Here is a 12,783-nt window from a genome sequence, read left to right as displayed (position 1 = left end):
AGGGTCAACCAGCTGGCTTCATACCTAAAACAGGACTAGAACTCATGGTGTCCCTGTATCTGTACTGATGCTTTAACCACTACACCAAACCAGTTCTTGAAATAAAATTATCAATTATAATAATACCTATAGAAATTCAAGGCTTGACCCTTCAAATACCAGTCCTAATAATCTCCATTATATTGTTTTTATCTTTTCCTTGTACCCCAAGATACTATGTAAGTCAATGAACCTCACGTGACCGTAAATTCCATACTTTATCTTGAAATGAAGATTGTTCAGTTTATCTTAAAGCAGAACAAATAATCACATTAAAATAAAATCCCATCCTTGGGTGCACTGTCCAAAGGTCTCTCTCGTTCCTTCTTCTTAGAATACTTTGCCCGTTGGTAGAACACAATGATGATAACAGTTGTAGCATTGAGGGCAATTATAAGAAGCATAATCCAGTATGAATATCCATAGGAGTTGCTTTGTTCAAAGTCTGTGAAAGCTATGCAATGTGTGATGGCCAGCTCAGCGGACAGTTTGTTTACTTCTACATTCACTGCAAACAATATTAGGTTTAAGAGACAGCAGATACCTAAAAGAAAAAAGAAAAGATTGCTGATGTTGTGCATTTCTCTGTTGTGTTTAGTTCCTTAAATATAAAACATGCCGAGTCAGTCGATTGCTTCCAGAATGGATTGAAATACATAGAAAGGGTCATCCACATGGAGTTATATTTCTGCATACAAAATATTATAAAACAGCATTCTATATCTCACATGTGTTGGGTGATAATTCCCCCCACCCCCACCCTGTGAAGATTTTGAATAATGGTTTTTGTAGTTGACGTTGAAAGGCCTGGGTTGTGGTAGGATTTTGCATAGGTTCTACTTGGCGTTTATATATTTGATAATACAGTTTTCTCTTTTGCACAAATTATTTTGGTCCTGTTTTAAAAAGCAGGAATCTCTTGGGACAAATTCAGTATCAGAAATTGGGTTATTTTAGTAGCAGGATCATAAGGAGAGCAAAGTACATCAAAGGAAACCTGATGTAAGTCTAATAGAAGACTGAAGGGTTGTAGCTCCAGGGAAATGACTGAATGAGTTCATTTTACAGTATAACATTTCACTATTTTTAATGTATGTAAAGACAGTTTTTGTCTGCAAGTGTATTTCTATTTTTCCCCTCTAAGCAATGTTTTCTCTATTGCAATTTCACTCTTCAGGCTGCTCACCTAAGAACTAAAGAAACCTCATGGCTTTTTTTTCTTATTGGTTCAAAGAGCCAAAGTAGGTATGATATGAAAGATTAATGATAAGATCCCCTAAATTTTTAACTTTTAAGGAACTTTGGGCTCAGGTCTTTATAAGATCAGCAGTGTGGGTGAATGGCATTTTGTCTGTGTCATTTCCATGATCTGGGTGATGGAAGGAGCCAGTAGACCTTTTGTTATACATACATATGTATGTATAAAACATATACTGTATATATAGCAAAGTTACCAGTAGATTTTAGAGAGAATAAGGATAGGAAATACAGAGAGCAAGAAAAGACTTAATTCCCCTTTTCTTCCCCTTCACTCTTCCTCCTCCTCTTTTTTTTCTTCCTATTCCACCTTCTCTTCCTTCTGCATTCCAACAGCCTTGCATATTACTTATTTAATTATTGTTTGTCCCATAGGTAGGATTTAAAATCCAGAAATAAGAATCCAAAGAACAATGAAAACTCATCTGTTTCTTGTGAGGAGTACAAGATACAAGAAAGTTGTGGTACCACCCCTCAAGTTTAAGACACCATAAATCAGAGGAAGAACAAACCAACTGCAATGGTTATGTCAGATACACAGATTTCTGAAATTACTCATGTCCTGGTCCATGCTGGCTTGACTATAAACTGACATTAAAAATAAAGATCCTTTCCTGGCTGGAGGCACTTTGGCAAATGCTTGAACATATGGTTAAATTAAATTTATATTTATAAGATTAAAGCATCAAAGGCAGAAGGGTTTCTCCCCCGCCCACAGATAGCTTGTAGGGTCTTGGAGGTGGGCTATTTGAAAGCTGAGTATTTGAAAGATGTCTAGCTCAGTGGATGGGAAAATTTGTGAAATTTGCTCTGTTTGAAAAATAAATAAACAGTGCAAGTGGCAAAAGTGGTTGCTTGGAAAGAAAAACAGGAATTTTTAATTAAAAAAAACCTCTTTTGGCAGGTTTCAAAGCAGCACATTTTGGATTACAAGGTGAAAGCAATACTGAATGAGGTATTGTAACAGCCTCAGTTAAAAAAAAAAGTCTAAAAGGTACTAGAGGTAACATTAAGCATCAGAGGTGGTCCTTTCTCTGTAAAGAAGGAAGTAAAGCAAAATAAAAGGGCTCTTAACCCAAATAGAAAGAAACACCTGAGCCGTAATGGGGAGGGAAAGTGTATTTTCTGGGGATTGTTTTCAGAGAGAGCAGAGGCTCACTAGAAGATTCTCCTGAAAGAGTTGTCAGCCAATTCAGATGAAGTGGAAAGAGGCAAGTTCAAAACTGTTTTAAGAATGTCTTTGCTATCCCAAAAACATTTGCCCCACAACTTTAAGTCTACTTGCAATTATTAGAATTAGAACTGATCTATGCAGAATATCAATGTATATTTTTTATGAATCTCTACTGCTATATTAAACGTTAAAGCTGTCAGTGAAGTCATACAAATGTAGAACAGAAATTCTAGATATTGACTATGTCGGGGGTCCCCAACTCCTGGTCCATGGATCAGCACCAGCCCATGGCATGCCAGAAACTGGCCCATGCAAACAAGCAAAGCCCCATCTGCGGGATGCAGGCAGCACACAAAACCACACTTCCTCCAGACCACGGAAAAACCTCTCTCTATGGAACCGTTCCCTGGTGACCCCCCCCTCCAAAAAAAAGGTTGGGGATTGCTGGACTATGTCATGAATTATTTTAAAACAAAATACAGTGTTTTATGTAAAACATGCACAAAAATGGAAAGAATGGATGCAGAAGTTGATGGAGTTGGCTGAAATATCAAAACTGACTACTCTGATTAAAGAAAAAAAACATAAGTACTCTTGTTTCCACATGGAAACCACTTCTGAAGTTCATGCTTGATGTGGAAAAGAATGTAATTTTGACTTTGGGTTTTACAGATTATATTGATAGATCTTTATAGAAATAACTTGTTTTTATTATTATGGAAAAACAAAAAAGCTGTGATTTGATTGTAATGCCCTTTTCTACTGCAACAGAGAGAGTCAGAAGTCAATGCTTCTTTTTCTTTTCTTTTCCCTACCTTTTCTCACTTCTATCTCTCTTCCCCTTCCCTTTCACTCTTTTATTTACTTTTGTATTTTATAATACTTTATAACCTAATAAACTGTTTGATAGTAAAACAATATTCTTTCTCTCTTCACACACAGAACAATTTATATGCATATCTCTCTGTTCCTGGTTTTACTTATAATATAAAATATTTCTGAGTCTCAGTTTATATGTGTGCGCGTGTTTGTCTGTATGTACACATTTTAAAAACCAACCAACATATTAAAAAGATCTAAGAACAAGTCAAGATTCCAGTAGTTACTTAACTGCAAATGGCCATGAGTATATATGGTAATACTTTTTTAAAGTATCAAAAATTTCCTGTACATATGGGATTTATATTATTTAAAGATATGGGATTTATCTTTATTTATCTTTTTTAAACAAAAATACTATGACAAATGTAGGTTAGTTTATCAAAAGGCGATGCATTTTCATGATATTTTGGATAAAAATTCAGTGGTTGGTTCATCCATGGATGGGCCTATCTGCAAGCACCATATATACTTTTGGTACTTTTTTCCAAATTGAATCAAAAGTAACTCTTCTGGTATATCCTGATACTCCCATCTTTTGTATGTTTGCTTTTCTGTTATTGTAATTTTTCATTAGAAGGACTTAGTGATGGAGCCTCTGGGTTTAAGCCTTGATGTAACCATCATAAACTGAACAGTTAGTGTAATATTATTCTTTGAGCTGCTTTATTAAATAATGATAGTAAATTTATATTTGGGCTGTGATTGATAATTATTACTCCTATATTATTAATCTATATAGTGACTTATAAACAGTATATATGACTATGAGACATACTCTTTCTTTTACCCCATTTTACAGATTTAAATGGACCTTTTCCAGCAATTTTGTATAGGCACATAATGCTATCTTTGGATCATTTTTAAGACAGTTTCCATAATGTTTGCTGCTATTGAATGTAATTTGGATTATATTATAAATAATAAAGTAATTCCAGAAGATAATTTAAGATGTTAATTGGCATATATGAACCTTGATTACTAATGAATAAAATGAGTCTTTTGTTAGAAATATAATCCATAAAATGTTATCATTATGACTGTTTGCAGAATTAGTATCCTTAAGATCTAAACATAAAGCATTTAACATTATTTATTATGTTTAATTTTTACTAATTCTTTTGGAGTATATAGCTTGTTTTTATTTTATATTGGCTACTAATCTGTAATTAAAGATGAGGAACATTTATAAGTTTCAAAGTTAGTAAATTAAATTAACCAGAGATTATTTTTAATGTAATTGCTTAATGTGTTTTAAACCTGTTTGTACTTCCAGTTAATCAATTTAGAATTTTATGTAGAATTTAATTGAATATTGATAAATATCAAGATGGTTGCCTTTGTTTTTTTACAATTCTGAATTGCAATTGTTTGGTGTCTTAGTATAAGTATATTAGATTATCATTTATTTGAAAAGATATCTGTTCAGATGTATATTACTTACAAGACATAGAATTCCAAGTATAAACTCCAGTAGGCCCCAGAAATGTTTGGTATGGGTTGCTGATGGCATTATAACAGGTAAATCCAGAACTAAGGAAGGAACTGAGCATAGTAACAACCAGCAGAAATATAATTACACCATGGAAAATCTTCAAAGTATTATCTTGTAGAGTACCTGCAACTAAAACATAATTATTCATAATTAGTATCACAAGATACAAAGAAAATATAGACACATTTCACAAGAACCTGTTACCACCTTTCCTGACCAGCAAAACATTTAAAGATATTAGTTTCCATCAACTGCAGCTCAATTCATTAGAGGCCCACAGTGGTTGGTTGGAAAAATAGCTACCAGACTTCTGATTTTATTTTTATTTATTTATTGTGTATATTAACATCATTCTCTCTACAACAGTGACCCCCAACTTTTGGGCACCAGGTACTGGTTCCATGGAGAGAGATTTTCCATGGACCAGTGTGGGTGTGGTTTTGCATGCCCTCTGCATCCTGCAGGTGGGGTTTTCCTTGTTTGCATGGCCTGGTTGCTGGCATGCCGTGGCCCAGTAGTGGCCCATGGACTGGGGGTTGGGTACTCTGCTCTACAATGTCCACATGAATTAACTGATTTCTGTAAAGGTAATTTAAAAAGTAAAAATGTTGAATTAAATAAGAAATTGATGATAATGGTAGCTCCTTTCAAATATGACCATGAATGTTGAATTCTCTGTTCCCAACTGGATATTGTCCAGATAAAATAGAAGCTGACACACTGATTAAATTAGGAAGGACTGTTCTAGTTTTATAAAAACATTTACTGACTATTGTGCATGGAAGTTTATGAGCAAGAGTTGGAATTTTCAGATGGACTTTCCTCCATATAGTCATGGATACTGCTAATTGTTTGGACAGAGCACATCTGTGCAGAATTAAATTCATATAGCTTTGTATGCTATTCTAGTGATGGTGCTTCATTTTATAAAGATTCTGATCACATCAAAAAATGTGTAGTGCATATGTATATACATGTACAATTCGTTCAGTTCATTAATCTCTATTGAGATCGTTGAGAATGTGGCTAGTCCCTGGCATGCATTTGTTATTCTTGGATCAGAATATGATTAGGACTTGTAGAAATTTAGAATCATTCTCAGCAGTGTTAGGAACCTTCCTCTCTTTCTCTCTTTTATTACTCACTGTATTGTCAAAAAACCCTGAGAAAAATATTTGATTTGATTTCTTAATCTTTCCAATTTCTTGAATGTAGTAGTAGTAGAAACAGCTCCTTGTTTATCTTATTAGAATTGCTTTATACTTCTTGTATGTTCTGATGTTTGTGAGCTTATTTTATAGGTACAAGATGCTGTTGTACATCTTTCCTCTAATATGCAAGCTCTCTGGCTGTCTCTTTTTCCTGATTTTTTTTTAAAAATCCTGTGGGAGTAGTTAACCTCATGATAATTTCCCCTGGAATTTATCTGTAAAGTAGAACAGCAATGAAGCTGCAATCTGCTGGAGAAATTATTGCATGATGAAAGGTATATCACCTAGTTTCACCCATCTCATAATATCAAAGTAGGAACAAGCCATTTGCTTCCCATTAAAATTTTACTAGTATATTTTTCTTTTCTGGAAAAAAAAATAGAAGCTATTTGTTTTTTGACAAACAAAAAGAAATTAGAATATTTTGGCACAGCACTAATAATTTGATGTAGTGGTTTAATATTTCAAAGACATGATTGCATTTTATCCCACAATTCTTTGCCAAAATCTTGTGTTTCAAAAAATAGAAGAGATAAAAATATATTATTGTATGCATGTTTAAAATAAAAACAGAAGGCATGACTATTTCTGCTCATATAAATCCATTCAAACATAATACAGCAAAATACTTATGCATTTTCTTAAATTGTCTGTTGTTCACATTATGACACATCAAGTTCATCCTGAGAGTAGGCCATCTGTAGGGGTGCACAGAAATGTCTGTAAAGGGAGTTGGTTTCTTTATAAGAATGGCAAATATTTATGCCTGTTTAGAAGTGGCTAAATGTTGGCAACATATTTTAAATCAAACCTAAACTGAACAAAATTGTTAATCTCCTTTGATGTATGGTTAAACATTTCAAACATAATGGGTTGGGGATTTATTTAAGAATAAAGAACATTTTTAATATTAGGAGGTGAGGAATAACTTATGAAACACAGCATCTCATTCTAAGATTCTTCTGGAAAGCCTAGAAAGCCTACAGTCATTTATTACACAACATAAATCACAAATGGCAGCCTAATAAGTGTCTGCAAGTTTAATTGTGTGTCGTGGTTTGCACATTTAGAATGCAAAATGTAAGAGAAGAGATCAAATTTATTGTTTAGTCAAGAAATGCTCATGAGAAATCTGGAGGATAATATCAGATGCCTTACTTGTGGTAAGGCTACTAATTAACTGACCTTTTAATATTCAAACAAATTGCTCTTGCCAACAAATTTCAAGCTACCCAAGAAATGCTATGCACAATAGCCTCTGTATAATTCATACTGCAGGGCTTTGCATATTTAGTTCTCTTGCTAGGTTCCACCAAGAACAGCAGAAGATATATATTTAGTTGTGTTATGGTACATAATAAAATACATTTTGTATTCTCCCTTGCTTTTATTTTCCAGAGAACTAGGAAGGGTTCCTTCTAAGATGCTTTATCCAGCCCCATCCTTTTTGTGGGCTGAGATATTTCTTGTATGGCTATTGTTTTGGCTATGGTACTTCTTCCTAAGGTTATTCTCACAGCCCATTATGGTGGGACTGTAATGACCTTTCTCCTATTGTCTTTTCTTTTCACAACTGTTAGATTTGAGTTTGGAGGTTCTACTTAGCTATTATCACTGGTAATGTGCTTGGTGTCAGGGTTCCAGCAGTTACTCCAATTAAATCACCACACTGACTGCTTTTGAGAATGACTGTGGTGGGACCTAGGTAGTAGTGGGGTCTTCCTAATGCAACTAGATCTTACCTTTCATTGATATGAACAATCAATGATATCATCTGTATCACTTCTAACAGTTGGAATTGGTGTATATTGTACTACAGTGATTTCATTCCCTCCTCATGAGTTGGTTCCATTTGGTGGTAAGACAGAGTAGATGTGGTTTGGATTTAGCTAGGGCAGTGATATTCATTCTTTAGTTATGGTTAGATTTGCATACCACTGGGCTGAACTTGTTTGCCTGCATAACATCACTACAGTACTATTTCAGTTGTATGGTTGATACTGATGTAGAGATAGGGTTTCTTTGTTATTCTAGCTTAGTTTTACTGCTTAACTCTTTTTAGCGATTGCAATAATAAAATAAAATAATATTCGAGCCATATCAGTTAACAGTTATCCCTTTTCTCATTTTTAAAAAAACTATTAGATTATCTGATTTTATTTTGAATTTTTTCACAGGTGATTCTTGTCTGTGGCCCATCACAATTTCATTTGCATATTATTTAGGAAATATATAAATAGGAATGCTCAATTTGTTCTACAGTGTAAATAATAAGACCAAAATACTACAGGAAAACCTCTCTAAATGTAACAGTTAAAATCAAAGTACATTTGGTTGGATTCTATCATTGCAGCATCACAAGTAGCAATAGCACTTAGACTTATATACCACTTCACAGTGCTTTATAGCTCTCTCTAAGCGGTTTACAGGCAGCATATTTCCCCAATGGCTCCTCATTTTACCCACCCTGGAAGAAGGCTGAGTCAACTGCCAAATTGCAGGCAGCCAACAGGCAGCCTAAAGTAGCCTGCAATACTCCATTCTAACCATTGTGCCACCATGGTTCACTACTAGTATATGAGTAGGAACACTGTATAGATTGATAAAAGACAGGTTTCTCTGAAAATACCCTAGAACTCCTGCATAGAACTGTCTTTCATACTGATCCTTGTTCAGCAACTAGTTTTTCTGTTTTTCGCATATTTTGATATTTGCAACATCTTATTAAAAAACTAATAAAATAACAAGATAGCCAGAGGCAGATAAAAAAACAATTAAGGTAACCGTCACATGCATCTACAAATGGGCAGGACATTGACATTGCTGACTTTTTTTTAAACATTTCACTGGGGCTTCCATTGGTCAAAGACCAATTAGTTTAGTTTTACTAAACTAAATTAGGTTTCCAAAGTGATCAACCAACTGGAAATGAGCCTGATAAAACTTGTTTCTATTCAACACAATTGGGTTTCAGAAATATATTCTGAGTAATATGAGACAGTGTATGGCACTTTGATTAACAGACGTAAAAACTTTATCTTCTATAAACATGTATGATTTCCTTATAAAGTTATCTAGGTTGTCTAATTATTCAAGTAGTGCATTTATTCATCCAAAAATCATTATCAAAGTAAAATGACATTATTTATTTCACAAAACATTTATTTTTTTTACTTCTCCTATCTATACTCATATTGTTTTACTTTTGAGTAATAGTTTCCTAGTCTCATATATTCCTAGTCTGCTTCTCCTGCTGCTACTCCAATTGGATTTCTGGAAATATGGAACTATTTGATTAATCATTGATAGTGTCATCTTCAAAAAAAATTTTTTTTAAACAATCCAAGCGATGCTATTGCTACATTGCATTTGACTAAATTCTACAGATTAAATATATAAAGGGATTAGTGAAATGCATCTTTGTAATTGCCTGAAAATTTACAATAATGCACATTATGTACAAGACATTTATTCACATTATTATTTTTGCTATTATAATTGATATAGTTAGTAACATTACCAGGTTTTTAAACATGGCTTGTAAAAACTTTTTGTAGCTTATTTATTGTACAACAATTTCCTCCTGAGTGAAAGACTTTATAGTAATGGTAAATGTTTACACTACAGTATAAACAATGAACATTTGGCCATAAGTTTAACAAACCTAACTACTCCCAACAATAGGAGGGAGAGAAGCAGGGAGGGAGGCAGGGAGAGGGAGAGGGAGAGGGAAAGGGAGAGAGAGAGAGAAATTCTGATCAATGACCAGCTTTATTGCCTTCATTTGTTATTTACCTTGAAAATTGGTGTGAGGGAAATTAATTCCAGGGGATACATCTGAGCAAACTCCTTGGAAAAGTCCATATGTAATTATTAGCCTCATATTGGAATTGGTAAGGTCACTTGACACCCAGTTTTTAGTTGCAAGCACAATGCAAACAATAACAAAAGAGCATAGGCTGGTGAAAAAAGCAGAGGCAAACATCAAGGTTTTTCGCCTGGATGGCATTGTGTTAGAAAGAGAAGAGGGTTTTCCTAGACTATAATAAGATTTCTCCACCGACACGGAATTCTGCAATTCTTTCAGTGAGGATCCCAGTCTATGAAGGTTTTGCCACTCTTCCTAAAAATGAGAGCACATTGCCTACACCACAAACTTTGTACTAACCGTAATGGTAATAAGGAAATAAAATAGCTGAACTTTGGTCTGCAGTAAAAAAACATTACCATGGTGACAAGAAATATATCGAATTCATGACATGCTGAGACTTTTAAAACGAAGCCTCAAAGTTAAACTTTAGCTCCATAAGGTGAATGATGAAACAATTATTTATTGAGTTATTCAGAATTCATGATATTTCTAAAATTTTGAGGGATGGGGCAGGTCATGGCTTTAAAAAAACATATGGCAAAGTAAGAATTACTTCATTTTGTAAGATCTGAATGACATATACACTCTACCCTCTTTTAAGACGAAGTGGTTGTTTAGTAAAGTGATTGCTAAATGAAAGCGCGGTTGTGCTTACCACCTTACTTCAGTTTTCCTTGTTTTTTACAGGTCTGCAAAGATAATAAGTGCAAAGATTGGTTACAAAGTTAATTTTTCACCACTATTGTAGCTGCAAATGGTCTGTACAAGACAGTCAATAAACAAGGACTTCCTGTATACCTTCCTGCAACCACTGAGTTCCAGTACTTAGATAGTTCCTAAAGATAATGTGTAGTACATAAAAAACTAACTTGTGTTTCACGTCAATTCCCAATAGAGAGTTTGAACCGTAGATTAACTATGATTATGGTTATCCATGTTTTAGGAGTCTCAATAAAGGACAAAACTGATCACATGGTGCTGTATGTTACTGTAGATACATAGTAGCCACACTTTCAATTATCATTAGAAATTAAACTATAAAAGTAGTGATACAAATAATTAAAAAAATCATTGTTATATTAGGGAAATTCCTTAGTAAATACTCTTTAGGTTTCCTTGCATGTTGATTGCACAGCTCTTGGAATTCAGAATCCTTATTTAAAATGAGATGCACAAAGAAATAGGAAGACTTAATGAATTTTACAATGTATACATGTAGAACATTAATAATGATAAAATTAATATACTCTAAACTGGTGTGAAGCTTCTAAAAAGGTATGATTTGGGAAAGATTCACTCCTGAATATTCAAATTGAAATTTTGAATTAATTTGAGACATAAAATAACATTCACAACAGTGTATGATAACATACATATTCTGAAACTTACATAAGTAGTATACTATATAACATGTCATTCTCAAAAAAGATTAAGTTTGCCAATGATCCAAGATAGCAAGATAGCAGTCTAGAAATTTAAGTGATAAAAAATACCTATTTTTCTGTTTTAGTAAGTATAATCAGAGTGGCAGAATGGCTCAGCAGTTAAAAGGCTGGGCTTGTCAGCTAGAAAACTGAGACTTCAGGTTCGAAACCCAAGTGCCACATGATGGAGTGAGCTCCCATTCTCACCCTAGCTCCTGCCAACCTAGCAGTTTGAAAGAATGTAAATGTGAGTAAATAAATAGGTACTTTGGTGGGAAAGATTACTGCATTCTATACTTTCATACTGGCCACATGATGATGGAAGCAGCTCAAAGACAATGCAGGTCCCTCAACTAAGATCGGAGATGAATACCATCCCTTTGAGTCACTCACAACTGGACATAGGGAACCTTTATACTTTAAGTATAATCAATTCCTCAGATACAGTGAGATTTACTTTTGAATACTAAGATATAATATTGTACCATTCTAAAATATTCCATATAATCACTAATAAAATATGAGATTATGAATATTCTCTTAAATATTCTCTTAATATCTCCTCCTTGAACCTGGGGTTTTAGATTATATTGACTATTAATGCAGTTTTCTTGATTACAGAATAAGTTGGTTTTGGGATATCAAGCTGTCTGAAACCATGGTTTGTTTTTGATCACTTGATTGAATGGTTTTGTTTATGGCTGCCTGGCTTACTTCTGATGGTTTCTATTGTGCCAACCCTCAGCCTAAATCATAAAGACGCAAAATTAGAGCAAATAGAAAAGATGGATTTGATCAAGAAAGTCAAGATAACAGCTATTCTGACATTTTTGGACTTTTCAAGTCACTGGCTCAAACAAAGCATATGATTAACCACAGTAAATCTTGTGAGTCCATGGCTGATACAAAGCTTACAAACTGGATTTCATATCTTCCAATCACTTACTTCAGAGTCAATGTTCAGGCAAATATTAGATAATTTAGTAGTAACCAGAACAACTTAAATAGGGTGGATTTTTTTTTGCAAAATATAATATTAAATGTTATTCAGCAGTTGCATATCATTGGAACAGTAAAAAATCTCATTTATGCATAATAAAGTTACTCACAGAATATGCGTAGGAGTTGATATCATACATATGGATGGAAAAGAATATTTTGCATATATTTTATTGGCATAGCAACAAATAATTTTGCTGATTCAATCACCATCTTAATTTTGAAAAGATCAATTCACTACTACCACCACACATTCTTTAAAGGGCTCATGACATATGCACAATGATATAAAGTGTATGGATTGTCAGATTTGAAGGAGAAAGATGACTGAAGAGTAACAAGTATTCCTCATGGTTTCATTGTGTTTTACATTGCCAAAGCTTTTGAATCCTTAAAACAAGGGTCCCCAAGTCCTGGTCTGTGGGGGGAACCCG

The 12,783-nt window shown here is 33.9% G+C and overlaps 1 protein-coding gene across 1 annotated transcript; it reads right to left on the bottom strand.

Annotated features, from left to right (window-relative positions):
* Nucleotides 1-244: 244 nt before the first annotated feature.
* On the bottom strand, nucleotides 245-10,213 carry CLRN3 (clarin 3). The gene is made up of 3 exons (XM_026704984.2): nucleotides 9,851-10,213; nucleotides 4,794-4,973; nucleotides 245-583 (listed from the first exon to the last, which is right to left on the bottom strand). The coding sequence occupies exons 1-3, from the start codon at nucleotides 10,062-10,064 to the stop codon at nucleotides 312-314; spliced, it is 666 nt and encodes a 221-aa protein (XP_026560769.1). The 5' UTR covers nucleotides 10,065-10,213; the 3' UTR covers nucleotides 245-311.
* Between the last annotated feature and the right edge of the window lie 2,570 nt (nucleotides 10,214-12,783).

This window comes from Pseudonaja textilis, chromosome 4 (genome assembly GCF_049901715.1).
Source record: "Pseudonaja textilis isolate UNSWEBS1 chromosome 4, rPseTex1.2, whole genome shotgun sequence".
Taxonomy (NCBI): domain Eukaryota; kingdom Metazoa; phylum Chordata; class Lepidosauria; order Squamata; family Elapidae; genus Pseudonaja; species Pseudonaja textilis.
Note: the sequence above shows the minus strand (reverse complement) of the source record. Positions and strands in the feature narration are given on the sequence as shown.

Bases quoted from the DNA above. Each gene is read 5' to 3' on its own strand.
- CLRN3 (XM_026704984.2), bottom strand. From the start codon at position 10,064: ATGCCATCCAGGCGAAAAACCTTGATGTTTGCCTCTGCTTTTTTCACC. The intron at 4,974-9,850 runs GTAAATAACAAA...ATTATGTTTTAG, and splicing joins CCCTCACACCAATTTTCAAG to TTGCAGGTACTCTACAAGAT. The intron at 584-4,793 runs GTAAGTAATATA...TTTTTCTTTTAG, and splicing joins TACTTGGAATTCTATGTCTT to GTATCTGCTGTCTCTTAAAC.